Consider the following 21,288-nt stretch of genomic DNA (forward strand, 5'->3'; position numbering starts at 1 on the left):
TTCTGGGATAGACGATAAAATAAAAATCCCAGATAATCGATTTCCCGGTTAATCCAAAAATACAGTAAAACACCGGCATACATTCCAGGAAGTCAAGTTTTACGTAACTCGGGAATGACTAATAAAATATTGCTACTATATCCATGTATGCCAAAATTACAAAAACCACATATCCTCAGAAGAATGAAGAAAAATAGTTGTATATATTTTTAATTAGTTCAATTAAAAACTTTATCTGGGGACAGCGGTGAAGTTGCTGGAGTGGTACATAAAACTTTAAGGAAGAAACTGTACTGTAAAAATTAATGTATTTCATATCATAGTTGACTTCATTGGTGCCGATCGCTTCACTGCTTCTCTGATTTGTCAGTTGACACTGACAAATCTAAAATTCCACACGATACTTGTTCACGTTTGACCATTTTCAAACATCCTTATTTTAATTTTCTGATGCAAATCAATCACTTTCCTTTTTTTTTTTATAGATTTACTAGGACCTTTTTCCTTAGTCGGCACCATAATAACAATCAAAATGAAAATTTTCTGTAAAGAACTTCACAGGGTTAAGGCGAAAACTCACTATTATCACCCCACACGAGCTCACATTTTACTAAAGCACATTTCTGGAGGTCACTGCCATAAAAAGAAAAACAATTTTCACTTTCCAGATTATTGGGCTTTTCTGTTAGTGCATCTAATTATAAACGAGTAGTAAACTACTGTATTGCATTTGCAATAATACAGATAGCTCAAATTCAGTGGGATTTTACGTTATTACTGAAATCTTAAGTCATAAAAAAACCTTTAAGAATCTTCTCTTCATTCCTATTTTTAAGCTTGTTACTCCATATCCCACTTGTGGAATTTGTGATTGCCGTGATCATCATTATTGATTGCTTATTATTATTATTATGCTGTTTTAAATTTTACAATCCTAAAAAAGAAAAAAAAAAATTGAATGAAAAAAATTAAAGCAAGTTCAAAAAGTTACTGACTTACTACAAGTATATCCAAATATCCCCAGGGGTTCACACCAGGTCCTGGATATCATATGCTCTCACTCTCTCAGCATAAGCCTCAGGCTTCCTTACACCATATAGCTAGTATGTTCAGCAAACCATATAAAAAATATGGCGATGGATAAAAACTTACCACGCACTACTAGCATGTCCAATACAATACTTCCCTTTACTTTTTTCAATGTTGATTTTAAATCTAATAGCTTAACTTTTTTAAAATTCCATGCATGGTTTAGTCACCAACATTATAATGGTTCTTTAGAGATTTAAAAGATGTAATTTTTCAAACTTTTGAATAATTAAGTTTGTTTAATTAAAAGAGCAACTCGTTTGCATTTACCCATTGTTTTTGCAAGGCAAATTTCCGCACATCTATTCTACATCTGGCCTTCCTCAATTTCAATTCATGTCCCCTTAGGTTCGTAATCTGAACAAGTGGAAGAATCCCATCAGAATTCAGCGTGCTCAACCCATTCAAGGCCTTATACACCTCAATCAGATCACCTTGTAGGTGCTTAGTCTCCAGCTGTCGCAATTTGCAGAATTTAAGCCTCTCCTGGTAAGAGGGTCCCTTCATTCCCCTCACCAATCTTTTTGCCCTTCTCTGTACATGCTCAATCAAATCTACATTCTTCCTAAAATGAGGCCTCCAGACCTGCATGCAGTACTCAAGGCATGGCCTGACCATTGCCTTATACAGAGGGACAATCACCTTTTCCCTGTTAGCAAAATTCCTGTATATCATTGACAAAACCATGACCTGCCCTGACAGCCTGTCTGCATTGCTCAGAAAACTTAGGATCTGACTGCACAATTACTCCCCAGAACTTTTTCATTTTCTACCACCTTAAGTGTAGTACGACACAGTTGGTACGTTTCTCTGGGGTTACTTCTACACATAGGCAATACTTTGCATTTTCAGAAGTGACAACTGAATGTTAAACTTCAGTTGCCACTTCTCAGCCCATCTGCCCAAATTTTCTAGATCCTGTTGCAGCAACACTGCCATTACTGTCATTAACAACCCTACCAACCTTTGTATCATCTGCAAACTTCGATACTAAGCCTGATATACCTTCATCAATATCATTGATAAATAAACAAAACAGGGGACCCAACACTGAACCCTGTGGGACTCCACTAATAACATTAGTCCACAAAGAGCAGCACCCATTAATTACCACCCTCTGTCATCTCCCACTCCAACCATCCTTTTATCCATTGTAGCAACTTACCATTAATACCATTCTGCTCCAATTTGTACAGTAGTCTTCCATGCACAACTGTGTCAAAAGCTTTCCTGAAATCCAAATATATGATATCAAAATTATTTTTTGCATCCAGTTCCTTTGTAACCACATCATAATAACCAATCAAATTTGTCAGACAGGGCTTTCCCTTAACAAACCCATGCTGTATCTGAATTATTGCTGCAGTCTTGTCTAGATGATCCTGCAATGCATCTTTAACCAGTGACTATTATTTTACCCGGAACAGAAGTTAAACTAACTGGTCTGTAATTACTCTTGTGTCCCTTCAATCTCCTTTGTGAATTGGGGATACATTTACACATCTCCAGTCCATGGGGACCTCCCCTGAGTCCAAGGATGCTCTCATAATTATGGCTAAGGGTTTTCTTACTTCCTTTGCCACCTCCTTTAATATAACTGGATAGATCCATCCATCCCAGAAGCCTTTCTTATATTTAACTTCAGTTTCTCCTCCACTTTGTTCTCAGTTATTACAAAATCATTAAGCACCTCTGTTACAATTTGATAACCTTGTGGCATTTTCAAACCTTAACTCCTCATGTGTCAATGTAGATGCAAAATACTCATTCAGTTTGTTTGCTCTCTGAGCAGGATCATCAGTCAAACCATCGATATCAAGTGGACCAATCAGATTCATCCCCTTCCTTTTAGAGTTTATATAAGTAAAGAAATCCTTGCTGTTTTTCTTAGCATCCTTTGCCAAAGATTTCTCGTAATCTGCCTTCACCTGCCTTATCTCCTTTGTGACTTGATTACAGACTAGCTTATATATATATATATATATCATAGGCTTCTGTGTCGCCTGATAATTTATATGCATACCATGCATTTTTCTTCTCTGCCAAGAGAAGAAAATTAGTTCATTTGACAACCATTTAGGCCTAAATGGTCACCCTTTGATCCCCTTTATGAATTGGAGATACATTTGCAAAACTACTGTCCATGGAGATCTTCCCGAGTCCAAGGATTCTCTCATAATTATGGCTAAGGGTTTGCTTACTTTCTTTGCTGCCTCCTTTAATATAACTGGATAGATCCCGGCCACCTCGGGTGCCTTTCTTATGCTTAAGTTCAACAATTTCTTCTCCACTTTGCTCTATTATTACAAAATCATTTTAACTTTCTGTTAGTTTGATTAACATCTGGCATTCTCATCCTTAAATAACTCCTCGTGTGAATGTAGATGCAAAATACCAATTTAGTTTGGCAGCTATCTGAGAATGATCATCTACAGTCAAACCATTGATATCAAGTGGACAAATGATTCATCCCCTTACTTTTAGAGTTAATATAAGTAAATAAATCTTTACTGTTTTTCTTTGCATCCTTTGCCAAGGATTTCTCATTACCAGCCTATAACAAACTCCTCCCCTCATTTTTGCATTCCCAGTGCTTATGTCACACCAAACTGACTCAACATTGCACTGTCCATCTATATCAACTGGATGCACTTCCATAGATTTTTGTTTCTTAACTAACAGCATAACCCCTCCTCCCTTCCTATACACATTGTACTCAAGAAATTCCAATTTTGCATTTCTTATATCTGTGACACCACGTCTCTGATGCGCAATATCCTCCTTTGATGTTTTGACCAGCACTTCAAATTTATGAAATCTATTTACTATACTCCTAGCATTGGTGTATATGCAAGTATACATGCACCTGTTCTTACTCTTAGTTATTCTAACACAAACTATGTATTTACTTGTTTCACGAGTTCTAGCAGTTGCTGAAATCCCTAGCAACTTGCTTTCCAGGCTGCTGCTCATTCCAATAGAAGCAGTGCAAGAATCACTTCCACTTCTGACTGCAGCTACTCTTAATCTATTAGTCTGTGAATCCCCCAAGCTAACAATTTTTTGACCCACCTAACATGGGATATCATCGTCTGTCTGTCACTCAGAATTTTTTTTTTTTTTGGCTGATGCAGCAAAAGCCTCAGGCTTCATTGCACCATATGGCTAATGATGATGATAATAATAATCAGCATTAGTGGAAACGTTAAAAGAGCCATCACATGCAGTGAGTGGTCAGAGAGAAAACTGGATACCCAATTACAAAAAAACATTTAGCAAACCATAGTAGCCGAGTGGTCAGGAGCAGGAGTGCAGTAGCACACGCTCTTTGAGTAGACCGGGGTTCAAGCCCAACTGCTAAATACGGTCGATCTGCCAACCCGCACCAGACCAGCGTGGCAGATTATGGTCCATTTCCCTCAGCATGAATTGTTGAGGAGGCTTCCATCTGCAGTGTTTTGATAATGGCTGCAGTTTTTTTTTTTTTAAGATGGAAACTTATTTAGAACTTTATGAAAAATACAATAAAAAGCCTCAGAAACTTCAAAACTACTTAAGTTCCAAACTTTTCCACTGAATTTGACGACGAATGGGTTACAAAAGCCTGAATATCACATGTGGATCAACACTGACTGGGTCCATACTGATGATCACAGATCAGTTCGAAGGTTCCTAAATAGATCAGGAGTTAACAGTTAATGGATTTTTCCATTACTTCACAAACAACTGGCTGAACAAATTTCCATACAAAAGGAACAATAACAATGGAATACAAAAGTCTAAAAAATATGACACAGAACAGAAGTAAGCTCAGGAGCACTGGTTTTGAGAACAAATGGAAAAATACCATCAGGAGCTGGCACTTTCCTGGCATCAAGACTGTTCAAAATCCTTCTGACATCCTTTAGACCAGGGGTCAGAAACCTTTTCTGAGTAAAGAGCCATTTTTGACCTAGTTTCAAAAAAAAGAGAATCTGAAGAGCCACACCTGATGGTATTTCTCCACTTCTGGGAGGGAGTTTAAGAAATGGAATAGAGTGGGAAGGTGTTTTATTAAAAATATATATTTTTGGAAATATTTATTAGGTACAAATTAATGTGGCTTTTGCTGCTGAACTTCTTTAGCAAGTCGCTCAAAATAAGGCAAGTATGCCGCAATTTCCATCTTTAAACATGCTGAGAGACTTTGTTCCATTTCTTGATTTATTTTTAATATAGTTCATGGTCGAAAACATTTTCCACAGAAATACATCTAACCAAAAATTGAGAAGTCCAAATGCAGATCTATTCAAATTTATATACGTGTCTGGTAAGCTACTCTGCCCATTGAACACAATTTAGTCTTGCTTTTTCAACTCGTCTATCGCCTTCCATTTGTGTAGAATTGCAAGGACAGCCTTTTTCCTCTCCAAATTCTCAATTTCAGTTTTAAGGCCTCTAACTCCACTTCAAATTGTGCTTCATGCAGGCTAAAAGTTAAAGAGCCACCATTACATTTTCAAAGAGCTGCATGTGGCTCACAAGACGCAGACCTCTGTTAGAAGACCACAGAATGCAGTGAATGGAGTGTACCAGGAATAGTGGGAAGTAGTTTAACAAGATCATCAATAGAAGAAAGTAGGTTAGCAGATCTGCTTTATCTTAGGTGACAATAAAACTAAGGCTCAGAACTGGGAGTAGAGAAGGATAAAAGTTGGAACCAATAGCTTCAGGAGGATACCAGAACACTCAACTACCAATTGGGCAGGAAACAAGTTTGACTCAGCCTGTTAAAGAACTAGTTTGTACTGATTAATAACTGCCTTATAATAGTTGCAAGCTTTTGGTGTATGCACAAAATTTGGATGCAAACCAATTGTATTATGCAACCTTATCTTGAACAGCTTTAGCACATTTACTGGAAAACCAAGGTTTAGATATAGCACACAGTTTTCTGGTGGAGCATGGAATACAGAATTTCATCTCTGCAAGAATAATTTCACTGACACAATCGGAAAAAACAACATCAGAAAACTTAAAACAGTAATCCAACCAAGAAAATGATGAATAGAAATTTCATGTCATCATTTTGCATTCTTATAGTGCCACAGGGCAAACATGTTGAGAAGGAACACAAGTGAAAGGCACCATCCAATGACACCACCTCAACTTATAAGTGACTGGAAGGGTTGTTCATAAGAAAAATAAAGAAAAAATGGATTATTTAGCATACTATTAGGAAAATGAGCAATCTGAGCAACATCATTAGTAATTACAAATGACTCTGCATCTCAACCAACTGGATCAATGACACAAGAAAATGGAAGCTAACTGGACTCTTAACATTAAAATCACTGTTAGGAAAGTTGGCCTGAAGAAAATAAAGTTTTAAAGAATGGAAATAAAAAGTGTTCCAAGTGATTAGTGAAGTTGGGAGAACGATAGATGCAGCAGATGAATTTAACAGAATGCAGTAGAAAGATTTTAAACCAGAAAAGTTGAAAAGGAAGAGATTACAAATTATGTCTCTAACAGGAAATATCAGAACAGACATATGCAAAAGTATCACCTTTGAAGCGAAAGGAATCATACAGTGAATAATTAATCAGTAAAATTTATTAATCTTGTTAAAGTTCATTGTCAATTAAATTATACTTTTTAACTAAATACATATAACAACTTAGATTTTACAAAGTAAAGTAAAGTGCAGCCATTATCAACCCACTGCAGGGTGGAAGCCTCCTCAACAATTCATGCTGAGGGAAATGGACCATAATCTGCCACGCTGGTCCAGTGTGGGTTGGCAGATCGACCGTATTCAGCAGTCAGGGGCTTGAACCCCGGTCTACTCAAAGAGCGTGTGCTACTGCACACGCTCTTTGAGTAAACATAACATAATTAATTAATACATAACTTGATACGAAAGTTATAGATCGGAACTCTGAGATAATACTCAATACTGAAAATATATATATATATAGTGTTATAACTGCGTTGGGATACAAGTTTAAGGTTATAATTTTGTACTGGAATTGAAATCTTATTGAAATTGAATCGAATTCATGACTAAGACCAGGGCAGCAAAGCAAAAGGCTCAAGCTAATGGGAGTGCTGTGGCTCAGGGAAGAACTGAGGGGGACAGTTACCCTCTGAATCACAGTCTTTTAGAATGCACTGCTTGCTTGATGTTTGTGGAGCAATCAGGTACAGGACTTGATATTGCCAAGGGGAATATCAAGTGTGTGCACGATGTAAGGAGTGTGAGGAAATCAGGCGACAATTCAGCATTGTTATGGGCCTATATGAGAGCTTGAAGGACAGGGTGGTTGTCCTCGAGGGATCCAAATTAAGGAGCCCATTAAGCTCTCAGCTGCCCACATCAATGCAAGATCTTGCACTTTGATCATCACGCAACACAGCGGCAACCCCCAATGAAGAATGCACTGTTCCCACAGGAACTAGTAGTTTTTGGTTACTATTGTCAGGGAAATGGGGAACATGGTATGTAAAAAGGATAGGTGGAACAGGACCAGGGTATGTCTGCCAGAGGCAAAGGTTGATGACGTAGAACAGATATCTTCTTTTAATGGCACAAAAGGTGGTGATGTACACAATGGCACTAATGATATTAAGAGTAGGAGACCAGTGGAATTACTTAGCAAGTACAGGTCACTGTTGAAAAAAAAAAAAAAAAAGCCACGAATTACAATTGAATTTGGAAGTGTCTACAATTCTGCCAAGACACAATAGGAGGGCGTATATGATGTGAGCCTTTTCTATCAATTGGGTCCTGGAAGAATTGTGCAAGGCTAAAGGGGTAGAATTTTTTTCAGCCTGGACTGTACTTGTTAACAGGAGAGACTGCTTCTACAGGGATGGGATACACTTAAATAGAAAGATTGAAAAGAATATTTGCTAATGCTATCAAGGCAGTGTTAGGTGGGTTGGAAAACTGCTAGCTTGGGGGGGGATTAAAGGACTATTAGATTAACAGTAGCCACTGGCAGACGTGAAAGTGATTCTTGCACTGCTTCTACAGTAATGTGCAGCCACCTGGAAAACAAGATTCCATGTATTTCAGAGACTACTGGGAGTCATTGCAGTACAAGTAAACACATGGGTTGTGTTAGGGTAGCTAAGAATAGAAACAGGTGCGTGTATACTTGCATATACACCAATGCTAGGAGGTTGGTAAATAAATTTGTTGAATTTGAGGTATTGCTCAAAACATCAAAGGCAGATATTGTTGGGATATCAGACACGTGGTATCACACAGATATAAGGAATGCAGAACTGGAATTTGGGAAGTGCAATGTGTACATGAAGGATAGACAGGATAGTAAGTGAGGAGGGGTTATGCTATTAGTTAACAAACACAAAATCCAAGGAAGTGCAGCCACTCGACATCGCTGGACAGAGCACTGTCCAGTGTCAGTTTGGTGTGACATAAGCATTGGGAGATCAAAATTGAGAGTAGGAGTGTGTTATAGGCCTAAAGATTCTGATGAGAATAATAAGAAACTGTACAGGGAAATAAGAGTTGGCCAGTAAATCAGTCTTATAACAGGGGATTTTAATTTCCCAGATATTGACTGGAATTTGTGGGTTGGTCACTCACACACAAGAAGGCTTTTGTGGATTTATTGGATGATGGTTTTCTACATCAGCATTTTCGGGAGGCAACTAGAGGGAGTAATACTCTTGATCTGATTATCAGTAGTGATTCTTCATGCATTAAGAATCTGCAGATAAAGGAACCATTAGGTGGCAGTGATCACAGTGTGCTGAAGTGGATTTACTCAAAAAAGTAACTACCATCACGGGTAAAGGGAAGGGTTTTTGCTTTCGTAAAGGCAACTACGGTGGTCTGAGACAGTATTTAAATTCTATACGGTGGGACCAACTGATAACTTTACCAACAGCAAATTCAAAATGGGAAGCATTCAAAGATTTTATCTTGGAAGCTACTACGCTTTACATACCAACTAAGAAATAATGTTCGAGGTTTAGGCCTAAATGGATGTCAGATGAACTAATGAGACACATAGCAGAGAAGAAAAATGCATGGGATACATAATTAAAGGGTGACATGGAAAACCTATGATAGATATAAGCTGGTCTGTAACCAAGTCATGAAGGAGATTAGGCAGGCAAAGGCAAATTAGGAGAAATCTTTGGCAAAGGATGCAAAGAAAAACAGCAAAGAGTTCTTTACCTAGGTAAACTCTAGAAGGAAAGGGATGTATCAGATTGGTTGACCGGATATTGATGGTTCAAGTGTTGATGATACTGCTCAGGTGCCTAACAAACTAAATGAGTATTTTGCATATACATTCACACATAAGGAGTTATTCAGGGAGGGGAATGCCAGAGGTGAATTGAACTCTGGCAGTAAGCTAGATGATTTTGTAATAACTGAGTAGAAAGTTAAGGAGAAATTGTTGAAGATAAACATAAAAAAGGCACCCCAGGTGGATGGGATCTATCCAGTTTTATTAAAGTGGGCAGCAAAGGAAGTAAGAAAACCATTAGCCATAATTATGAGAGCTTCTTTGGACTCAGGGGAAGTACTCATGGACTGGAGATGTGCAAATGTGACCCCAATTTACAAAGGAGGATCAAAAGGCAACAAGTAATTATAGACTTGTTAGTTTAACTTCTGTTCCAGGAAAATTAATGGAGGCACTGTTTAAAGAAATGCAGGATCGTCTAGACAAGACTTCAGTTATAGCTTGGACACAGAATGGTTTCTTTAAGGGAAAGTCTTGCCTAACCAATTTGATTGGATACTATGATGTGGTCACAAAGGAACTGGATGCAGAGAATAACTTTGATATCCTATATTTGGATCTTAGAAAGGCTTTTGATACTGTTGCACATGGAAGACTGCCGAACAAATTGGAGCAGTGTGCATTGGAGGCAAATTGCTGCTATGGATAAAGGGATGGTTGAGTGGGAGAAGACAGAGTGGTAATCAATGGTCACTGCTCATTGTGGACTAATGTTATTAGTGGAGTCCCTCAGGGTTCAGTGTTGGGTCCATTGTTTTCTGTATTTATAAATGATATATCAAGCTTAATGTCCAAGTTTGCAGATGATACAAAGGTTGCTTGTTGTTAAGAACACTAATGACTACGCTGCTGCAACAGGATCTAGAAAAGTTGAGCAGATGGGCTGAGACGTGGCAAATGAGACTGAGCAGTAACCCCAAAGCAACATATCAACTGTGGTACTACACTCACAGTGGTAGAGAACAAAAAGGACCTGGGCTAATTGTGCAGGCAGATATGAAGTTTTCAGAGCAGTGCAGTCTGTCTGCAAGAGTAGCTCATGGTGTCTTGTCAATGATATACAGGAATTTTTCTAGCAGGGATAAGGAGGTGATTATTCCCTTGTATAACACAATGGTCAGGCCACACCTTGAGTACTGTATACAGGTCTGGAGGCTTCATTTTAAGAAAGATGTAGAGCTGTTGGAACGAGTACAGAGAAGGGCAACAAGATTAATGAATAGAACAAAGGGTTGCTCTTATGAAGAAAGGCTAAAATTTTGCAAATTACAGTGTCTGGAGACTAGGCACCTGCAAGGTGATCTGATAGAGGTGTATAAAGCCTTGAATGGTTTGAGCATGCTCAATGCTGATGGGATTCTGCCTCTTGCTCAGAATAATCACCTGAGAGGGCATAAATTCAAATTGAGGAAACACAGATGTACGATAGATGTGCAGAAGTTTGCCTTTAGCCAGCGGGTAGTTGGTTGGTGGAACAGACTTCCATCCTTTGTTGTGGAAGTTGATAGCCTAAATAAATTTAAGGCTGGGCTTGACAGGTATTTGGACGAATGGAGGGGTGAAATGGGAGCATTTTTTTTTTTTTTTTTTGGCTGATGCCGCATAAGCTTGTTTTCTTGCATCATATGCCTCTACTAATGCTAATTCAGACAACTCAGATGAGCAGTGGTTGAATCAACTGATAATTGGAATTATGTCAGAAGAGTAAAGTAGGGCATGGAAGACTAAGTGGAAATTGACCAAGAATGGAACTGAGATCATGTATATTTGTGAAATAAACAAGTGTTTGGTAGGTCTAGCTCTTTTCAGAGATAAAATTGTTTTCCTAAACTTCAGATTAGGGTCCACCATTCAGACTGGCAGTGAGAATAGTAATAGAGGCATATGATGCAAGAAAGCAAGCGTATGAGCTTATGTAGCATCAGCCAAAAATATAAATAAATAAGAATTAAATAATAAAAATTTCGCACATCCATTCCTTATAAAAATTTGTCCAGTTCCTCCTTGAATTTATTTAAGCTATCAACTTCCATAACGACAGATGGCCGTTTGTTCCAGCATTTAACCACCTGTTGGCTAAAAGCAAATTTCCACACATGTATTCTACAACACTCTTTCCTCAATTTGAATTCATGCCTCCTTAGGTTCACAATCTAAGCAAGTGGAAGAAACCAATCAGAATTCAGTGCACAACCCATTCAATGCTTTATACACCTCAATCAGATTACATCACAGGTGCCTAGTCTCCAGATGCTGCAATTTGCAGAACTCAAGCCTGTCTTGGTAAGAGGATCCCTTCATTCCCCTTACCAATCTTGTTACCCTTCTCTCTCTGTACACACTCAAGCAAATCTACACCCTTCCTAAAATGAGGCCTCCAGACCTGTATGCAGTACTCAAGGCATGGCTTGACCATTACCTTATACAAATCGATACTTTACCCTTTCCCTACTAGCAAAATTCCTTTATATCATTGACAAAACCCCCATAACCTGCCCTGGCAGCCTGTCTGCATTGCTCAGAAAGCTTAGGATCTGACTGCACAATTACTCCCCAGGTCTTTTTCATTTTTTACCACCCTAAGTGTAGTACCATACACTTGGTATGTTTCTCTGGGGTTACTTCTACTCATATGCAGTACTGCGCATTTGTCAATGTTAAACTTCAGTTGCCACTTCTCAGCCCATCTGTCCAAATTTTCTAGATCCTGTTACAGTAACATGCTGCCATTAGCAATCCTGCCAACCTTTGTATCACCTGCAAACTTCGACACTAAGCCTGATATACCTTCATATGATGTGCATAAGCATGAGAAGAGGAAGAAGGTAGCAACGAACTGGTGGAGATTCCACTCTCACTGTTCTCAAACTCTTCTCCTCCTCTTATTTTTGATTGGATTTATATTCACTTCCGATTTTAGTGCCAAATACAAAATTATCATGCGGTTGTTAGTTGTTTTTGTGCTGCTCTGCTGCCCTCTGTTATTATTATTCTGTGTTTGTGGTTTTCAAAAGGATGGATGTAAGATTGTAATTAAAGAGTTTTTTTTTTTTTTTTTATGTGAACCCCAAACAAGAGGTATTAGGACCTATAGTACTTAGTACCGTGCTTGGATTGGAGGTTGAGAAGACGAAAGAAGATATTTGTTGACATTAGACTTGAACTTCTGTAGATTGTAATTTTCAGGAAATACGTATGAAGGAAGGTTGTTCCAGAAAACGGCAGTTGAATGAATAAACGAGGAAGATGAAAAGTTGGTTCTGTGGGTTTGAAGTTGGACAGTAAATGGATGTTGGCTGGTGGCGCGGCACGTGTTCGGACTGTTTTGAAGAAGAGGCATGCAGCACAAACAGTACATATATGAGAAAGGGAGTGGAGAGACACTGTTAGAGATGAATCATTAATTAACCTAACTGCCCTCTTCTGAATGGAATCAAGAAGCCTGAGAGAGGTTTTGGGGGCACCACCCCAGACGTGGGAACAATATTCCATGACAGGGCGGATTTGCGATTTATACAGAGTGAGCAGCTGTTTGGAAGAAAAGTAACGCCTAAAGCGAAAGAGAAAACCAAGTTTTTTAGATGCAGAGGAAGCAATATTTGTAATGTGCTTGTGCCAAGAGAGATTAGAAGTCAGGGTAATTCCCAAAAGAGATATCATTTTGCCTAGAAATCGGAGTGTCACTAAAGATAAGCATAGGAGCAGAAGAATCCTTTTTGTGAGATATAAGACAAGACTGAGTTTTAGAAGGGTTGAAATCAACTAAGTTGTCTTTGCCCCACTGGAGAATTACCTGAAGATCGGCATTTAAGGAATTGGTAGCAGATTTTCGAGAAGTTGAAGCTGATTGAGCAGGACAAGGTTTCTCAAATTGGAAAGTGGAATGCAATGTGCTATCATCAGCAAAACTATGGATAGGATTTCCAGTCAATGGAAGTTTGTTTGTTTGTTTTTTAGGAGCATTAGCAACTAAGGCCATATTGCTCCGGGATATGCGGTGGTCATTCCCTGACCTTTCCGCATCAACCGTATTTGGTGGTGACGGGCTCGAACCCCGGTCTAATCAAGAAGCGTGTGCTACGCACTGGTGCTCCTTCCCACCTGGCTATGGAGGCGACGAGTCAATGGAAGAAGGTCATTAATATACAAGAGGAAAAGAGTGGGGGAAAGAACTGAACTTTGGGGGACACCGGCATTAGTGGAGAAGTTAGAAGACAGAGCCATCTACCATCACCCTCAGTGAGCAATCAGAGAGAAAACTGGATAACCAATTACTAAAAACAGTTGGCAAACCATAAGATGGAAGCTTGTTTAGAAGACCATTATGCCAAACACAATCAAAAGCCTTTGAGATGAAATGTCAAGAGCAACTGCTTCTGTTTCTCCTTACTTTTCCATGGAATTAGTCCATAAGTGGGTAACATAAACCAAAATATCACCAGTGGATCAACTGACGGAATCCATACTGGCGATCATTGATCAGACGGAAGGTTTCTAGGTAGTTTAAGAGTTGGCGGTTAATTGATTTCTCCATTACTTTAGAAAGAGTAGATGTAATTGCAATGGGACGATAATTGGATGGGAGGGATTTGTCACCCTTTTAAGGAACTGGCTGGATATGAGCAAGTTTCCAAGCAGAAGGAAAAACACCTTTGGAATAAGAAAGTGAAAAAAGGTGAGAAAGAATAGGAGTAAGTTCAGGAGCACAGGTTTTGAGAACAAGTGGAGAAATACCATCAGGACCTGGAGCTTTCACAGCATCAAGATTCATCAAAATTCTTCTGATATCCTTTTGACGGAAAACCACAGGAGGCATGGAATGGAGCGTGTTGGGAATGGTGGAAGGTGTTTTACCAAGATCATTAATACATGAGCTGGAAGAAAAATGGGATGCTACCAGGTCAGCTTTATCCTTGGCTGAAATGACAACAGAACCATCTGGTTTGGACAGAGGTGGGAGCAGAGATGGGCAAAAGTTCCGGCCAATAGCTTTGGCAACAGACCAGAATGCTCGGCTGCCATTAGGGCAAGAAGCAAGTTTTCTACTCTTAGCCTGTTCAAACTCTAGTTTGGACTAGTGATGAGTGATTTCAGTGTGGATGCTTAATGAAGTGCACAAGACAGCATGCAAGGACTTATAAGGAGAGGTTTTTTTTTAAGTTGTTTCTTGACGATTTGATTTTTTTCACATCATTGTATAAGTTGTTAGTATTAGGTTCTCTTTATAGTAGTAGGGGTGTGTGGGATGCAGCCATCACAAAAGCAAGGGTGTCAGGCAACAACCCACAGAAAAAAAGTAAGTTGATGTGCACGAGCAATGCTCGTTGTTAATGCTTGTGAAATCGCCAAGTAATGCATGGGCAAGTATCACTGGTTGTCAGTAGTGTTAATTTGTGTTAGTTAAAAAAAAAAAATTGGTTGTTTTGCCATTTCTTTTTCTTAATTTCAGCTCTAACATAGGGTGATGGCACGTGAATTCCCCAGTAACGTGCAGGCAAGGAGAAACGGAGAAAGCAATGACTGGGCGGAGCCACCACCAGTCAATCACTGCCTTATTATTATTAGCGATATGGTGCAAGGAAGCCTGAGGCTTATGCTGCACCAATCAAAAAAAAAAAAAAAAAGTTCCCATGTTACCCTGAGAGAGAGAGAGAGAGTAAAAGGGAATCACCAAGAAGGAGAAAAATGATGTCCAGCTCAGGACCCGGGGTTTGCCAAGCCCATACTCACCAGGTGCGAGTCCTGAGCCTTCTTCCTCTTCTTCTCGTCAAGTCCTGGAATTCACCATAATTTGAGTTTTACCATTTGTTCTATTAGTTTAACTACTCCTGATGTATGCAGTAGTGAGAAAATGTGGGGAGGACACTATCTACGAAATTTCTGGGTATGACATACACCTGGCAAAAATGTACCCAGCTCCTTGACATAGCGTGGCTTTAACAATGACCCCCCCCCCACATATATGCTACTCGCGTCGTCACTATTTGGCAGAGCAGAGGTAGCAAGATTTGGTAAGCTGCGGTCCATTCCAGTGCAGGTTGGGGCAGAGCCGCAGTTTGTGTAGGCATTTCGTCACGAGTTTGCCTTGGTGGTAGATAATATTCATCAACTGGTGCACTAGCTGATACAGATGATTTTGAGACAATTACCAATATGTTCAGTCCAATGGACTATCTACCAGTCAGCCTGCAAAGACCATTTCAGAGCTGTATTCTCAAAGTGTAAGGAAGATTGGATCTTGCCATGATGCCCCCCCCACCCCATAAACTCAAAAGGCATCAATTGTACTGCTTTATGGTGGAGAGGCTAAACATGGTTTCACCACTACAAGCCTCCAATAAACAAAAAGTGGTGGTACTGCACCAGTTGATGAATATTATCTATCACCAAGGCAAACTCGTGGCGAAATGCCTACGTATACACAGACTACACAAACAGGCTCTGCCCCAACCTGCGCTGGAATGGACCGCAGCATACCAAAATGCTTATCAGTTCGTCAGAAGCATCGCTAATGGTACAAAAAATATTTGATTATTTAAATTGCCATTTTAAGTAGCGTTCCGATTCGTAATATTTTATATTTCGATACTTGAGTACGTTATACTCATTTGCCTTCCACTATAAGAACTTGTGATAGCACAAGTTCCAGCATTCTCGAGTACAACTTTAATAGCCATCTATAAAGAAGGCCAGGAAGTCAAATATTCTGATATTTAAAAAGCACACGCCTAACAAGTTATAAAATTCGAAAACACTGAATCTTCGATAACTTTTGGCTCTAAACAGCCTGCCCGATACTTTTAAATTGGATCATCTGTTGTCGCAGGCGGTTAATAAAAACTCAAATAAAGTACGCATATGCCTAAATCACTTTAAATCAGTTTCCATTTACCTTCGGAATTGACTGTGTAAACTTCTTCAGCATAAAAGAGGAAGCACGATAGGTAACTAACGCCATTTTCACCGAAAATGTAACAACACAAAACCAGAAATACACTAGAACAACCGAAGGTTATAAACTCTTATATATGAGCATTCAGTAGGGCAAACCCCAAATTAACTCTCGAACCCTAGGGGAATTTAGATTTTATAAAAAAACGAACTAAATAATCCAATTTCTGTTTTGTTTTATTTTTTTATTTTTGTATTTCGATGATGAAAATTTTATAGAAAAAGAACTCAGGGAAAGTTCAAATTTATCATTAATTATGAAACTATTTCAGGTATTCATGTTGCATCGGGGATGATGTCAAGCTTTAATAACAATCACAGATTATATTAGTTATTAAACTGCCCAAGTCGATAGAACCGTTCTTATAATCGCCGTCTGGAAACCTTACACCGGGTGGAAAAGAACTCAAATCGAATCACCTCAAAGACGCGATAGTTTTCATGGGTATTTTTCCACAACGTGGCTCAGTTAATCGGTCTCGGAAGAGGGTAGCTTAGTTTTTTTCTCCTGGAAATACGAGTTTGGTGATCTTGGGTACTAGTCCATATTTTGACAAACGGACAGGAACAAAGCAGTGATTATCAGGTGACACTCATTGCTTTCCCAATCCACTGTCCTCCTATGTTGACATGCCTAGGGTGTTTATACCCCACTTGCCGCTATTTTAAAATCGCGAACTCGTTTTCGATTTTAAAACAGCTGGATGGGGGGGGGAACACCAACCTAAACTAAGCATCCCCCTCATCGACGACGCAAAACAAACAAAAACAAAACGCCTTCACAATAATCATCAAATCATAGAACTTGACAGTACAATGACTCGTTCTACGACCGCCAACTGCACGCACGCAAGTGGTACCCAAATAATCGATTTTAGCCACGGATTTTTCCAGAAAACAACAAATTGCCCAGAGAACACACGCAATTAACAGACATAGCACATACATCATCATTATATATATTATAAAACGACTCAGAAGCCTATGGTAGATATAAGCTGCTCTGTAATCAGGTCACAAAGGAGGTTAGGCAGGAGAAGGCAGATTACGAGAAATCTTTGGCAAAAGATGCTAAGAAAAACAAGTATATCTTTACTTATATAAACTTTAAAAGAAGGGGATGAATCTGATTCGTCCACTTGATATCGATCGTTCGACTGTTGATGATCCTGCTCAGATAGCAAACAAACTGAATGAGTATTTTCATCTACATTCACACATGAGGAGTTATTATGGTTTGAAAATGGCAGACGGTTACCAAATTGTAGCAGGGTGCTTAATGATTTTGTAATAACTGAGAGCAAAGTGGAGGAGAAGTTGTTGAAGTTAAACATAAGAAAAGCACCTGGGGTGGATGGGTCCAGTTATATTAAAGGAGTCGGCAAAGCAACTAAGCAAACCCTTAGCCATAATTATGAGAGCATCCTTGGACTTAGGGGATGTCCCCACGGACTGGAGATGTGCAAATTTATCCACAATTCACAAAGGGGGATCGAAGGGTGACACGAGTAATTACAGACCAGTTAGTTTAACTTCTGTTCAGGATAAAATAATGGAGTCACTGGTTAAAGATGCATTGCAGGATCATCTAGACAAGACTGCAGCAATAATTCAGACACAGCATGGGTTTGTTAAGGGAAAGTCTTGTCTGACAAAGTTGATAGGAACTGGATGCAAAAAAATAATTTTGATATCATATACTTGGATTTCAGGAAAGCTTTTGATACTGTTGCGCATGAAAGACTTGTACAAATTGGAGCAGAATGCTATTAAGGGTAAGAGCTACAATGGATAAAAGGATGGTTGAGTGGATAAAAGGTGGTAATTAATGGGTGCTGCTCTTAGTGGAATAATGTTATTAGTGGAGTCCCACAGGGTTCGGTGTTGGGTCCTCTGTTGTTTTGTATATTTATCATTGATATTGATGAAGTTATATCAGGCTTAGTGTCGAAGTTTGCAAATGATACAAAGGTTAGCAGGGTTGTTAATGACAGTAATGGCAGTGTGCTACTGCAAGTAGATCAAGATAATTTGGGCAGATGGGCTAAGAAGTGGCAACTGAAGTTGCCACTTCTTAGCCCTTAAGAAATGCAAAGTACTGCATTTCGGTAGAAGCAAATTGCAGTGGCTGGAGACTAGGCATCTGCGCGGTGATCTGATTGAGGTGTATAAGGCCTTGAATGGGCTGAGCACGCTGAATTCTGATTGGATCCTTCTACTTGTTCAGATTACGAACCTAAGGGGGCATAATTTCAAATTAAGAAAAAAACAGATGTAGAATAGATGTGCAGAAATTTGCCTTTAGCCAGCGAGTGGTTAATTGCTGGAAGAAACTTCCATCTGTCGTTGTGCAAGTTGATAGGTTAAATAAATTTAAGGAGGAACTGGACAGGCATTTGGAGGGAATGGTGTGATTTTTTTTTCTTTTTTTTTTTTTTTTTGGCTGATGCTGCATAAGCTCATACACTTGCTTTCTTGCATCACATTCCACTACTACTACTACTACTACTGTTCTCTTTTTTGGTGATTCCGATATAATTCTCTCTTATTCTCCCTCAGGGTAACTCGGGAATTTTTTTTTTTTTTTTTTTGACAGGTGCAACATAAGCTTCTAGCTTCCTTCTACCAGATGGCTAATAATAATAATAATAATAATAATATGACCAGGTAGCCAGGATAATACATTAGAAGGTAGCGAGGAAATACCAGTTGACCAAAGAAAGTGTACCATACTATAAGTACGATCCCCATGCAGTACTAGAGAACCCAACCCACAAGCTGTACAGACACCGCGCCATAATAACGGATAGGACAATCCCGCACAACAGACTGGACATAACCCTTGTGGACAAGAAGGAAAAGGCTAACTATCTGACTGATATAGAGGTACCCAACACTGGCACCTTTCAGAAAACCCATGGGGAAAAAACCAGGAAGTACACGAACCTAAGACAGGAGATCAAAGAGATGTGGAATATACAAGTGACGACCATCCCGATCATCGTGTCAACCACATGTATTGTGCCAAAGACGCTACATAGCACCCTACCAGTAATAGGTCTCCCAGAGAACACCTACAAGGAACTCCAGAAAGTCGCAATCCTCACCACCTGTTGGGTAGCCAGAGATTTCCTCGACCAACAGTAACACTAGACATTACAACCACCCTGTGTACTTGGTAGCAGTACTCGCACAGGAGGATTAAGCGGTAAGCGGACTAATTAGGAATTATGAAATATTCCGAATTACGACCGTTTTTCTGAAATTTTCAGCGACAAAACGAGCAATTTTTCAAGATTTTTGAACGACTACTCCAAAAATAATAGTCCGATTCAAATTTCAATACGATTTTTGATATGCGGTCAGAGGACTACATATATGGTAAAAATTTCAAGTTTGTAACTTTTCTAGTTTTAAGGCGCCTCCGTAGCCAGGTGGGAAGGAGCAGCAGCAGCAGTGTGTAGCACACGCTTCTTGATTAGACCGGGGTTCGAGCCCGTCACCACTAAATACGGAGGATGCGGAAAGGTCAGGGAATGACCACCGCATATCTCGGAGCAATATGGCCTTAGTTGCTAATGCTCCTAAAAACCAAAATAACAATTTCTAATTTAGGAGCAAATTGGCTCTGACAACCGGACAGACAGACAGAATGACGAAAGTAATAGTGTTGCTTTTCTACTTTTACGGTACCGTAAAATGGAGCCTCTTTGAAAGAAATCAATTGGAATTATGGAAAAGAGAAATTGGTTGATATTTTCAGAAACAAGCAAAAGTGTTTACTGCTACCCTTTCAAACTCTTTTCAACAATAAAGTCTAAATTAATAACCGGTTTACAAAATTGGAGATCAATAACTGTTATTTTATCGGACCACGAAGTTTCAAAAGAACACATGTCAGCCATGTGTACTATATATAAAAGATTAACAAAATTCAATAGAATTGATACTCAACTATTACAGAAAAAGGAAAAAGAAGAATGTTACTGGAGAGAAGTGTTGAAAAGAATTGTATCAACAATAAAATTGTTGAGTCGCTTAGGATTAGGAACTACGGGTCACGATGAAAGCAAAGATTCCAATAAGAATGGAAATTATTTAACCTGCTTGGAACATCTAAGCGAATACGATGAGTTTTTGAAGTTACATCTACAAAAATATGCCAACCAAGGACGAGGAAATGTAAACTATTTATCTCATATTATTTGTGTCGAATTTGTAGGTCATATTGGAAATCAAGTAAGAGCGGAAATAATTGCAGAAATAGAATTTGCGACTTATTATAGTATAATTGTTGATTCCACTCCCGATGTTTCGCATGTCGATCAGCTAACTTTTGTGAAAGATATGTTTCATCCTGTGTTAATATAATGGAAAGATTTGTGGAATTCATTCCCATAGATAAACACATGTCTTCGTATTTGGAACAAGAAGTTTTGCAAACTTTAATAAAATTAGGAGTGAATATTAAAAACTGTCGAGGACAATCATTTGATAATGCTTCTAATATGTCAGGGAAGTACTCAGGTTTGCAAGCACGTATTAAAGATATAGCCCAAGTGCTGTTTTTATTCCGTGTGCTAATCATTCCTTAAATTTAATTGGAAATTTCGCTGCAGAAACTTGTAGCGCTGCAATTGAGTATTTTATGTTTGTGCAGAATTTATTCACATTTTTTTCTGCGTCAACCCATCGCTGGAAAATTTTAATCAGAAATCTAGAAATGTGTAAACATTCCGTCACAGTGAAAAGAGTTTCTAATACAAGATGATCAGCAAGAGCAGATGCTGTATTAGCTATAAAACTTGGTTTCACCCATGTAAAAGAGGCTTTAACTGACATTTGTATTTCAGAAGAAGAAAAAATGTTACCATAGTGAAGACGACTTCACTTCTTAAGAAAATGGAAAAATATGAAAACAAATATGAAACACCAAATGCCAGCCACCTGAAAGTAATTTTTATCTGGGGTAATAGAT

The 21,288-nt window shown here is 38.9% G+C and overlaps 2 protein-coding genes across 2 annotated transcripts in view; one reads left to right on the forward strand and one right to left on the reverse strand.

Moving 5' to 3' along the window:
- Positions 1-16,387, reverse strand: part of blw (ATP synthase subunit alpha blw, mitochondrial) — a 373,048-nt gene extending 356,661 nt beyond the window's left edge. The window contains exon 1 of the mRNA XM_090378871.1: positions 16,252-16,387. Coding sequence (XP_090234997.1) covers positions 16,252-16,317 — 66 coding nt within the window. The 5' untranslated portion in view covers positions 16,318-16,387. The remainder of the gene's footprint in view (positions 1-16,251) is intronic.
- A 3,655-nt stretch (positions 16,388-20,042) lies between these two features.
- On the forward strand, positions 20,043-20,681 carry LOC150081776 (uncharacterized). Its single transcript, XM_090380316.1, has one exon. It carries the CDS (start codon positions 20,043-20,045, stop codon positions 20,679-20,681), a length of 639 nt encoding a protein of 212 aa, XP_090236442.1.
- The last annotated feature ends 607 nt before the right edge of the window (positions 20,682-21,288 follow it).

This window comes from Mastigoproctus giganteus, chromosome 8 (genome assembly GCF_048544385.1).
Source record: "Mastigoproctus giganteus isolate SK-2022 chromosome 8, ASM4854438v1, whole genome shotgun sequence".
NCBI lineage: Eukaryota > Metazoa > Arthropoda > Arachnida > Uropygi > Thelyphonidae > Mastigoproctus > Mastigoproctus giganteus.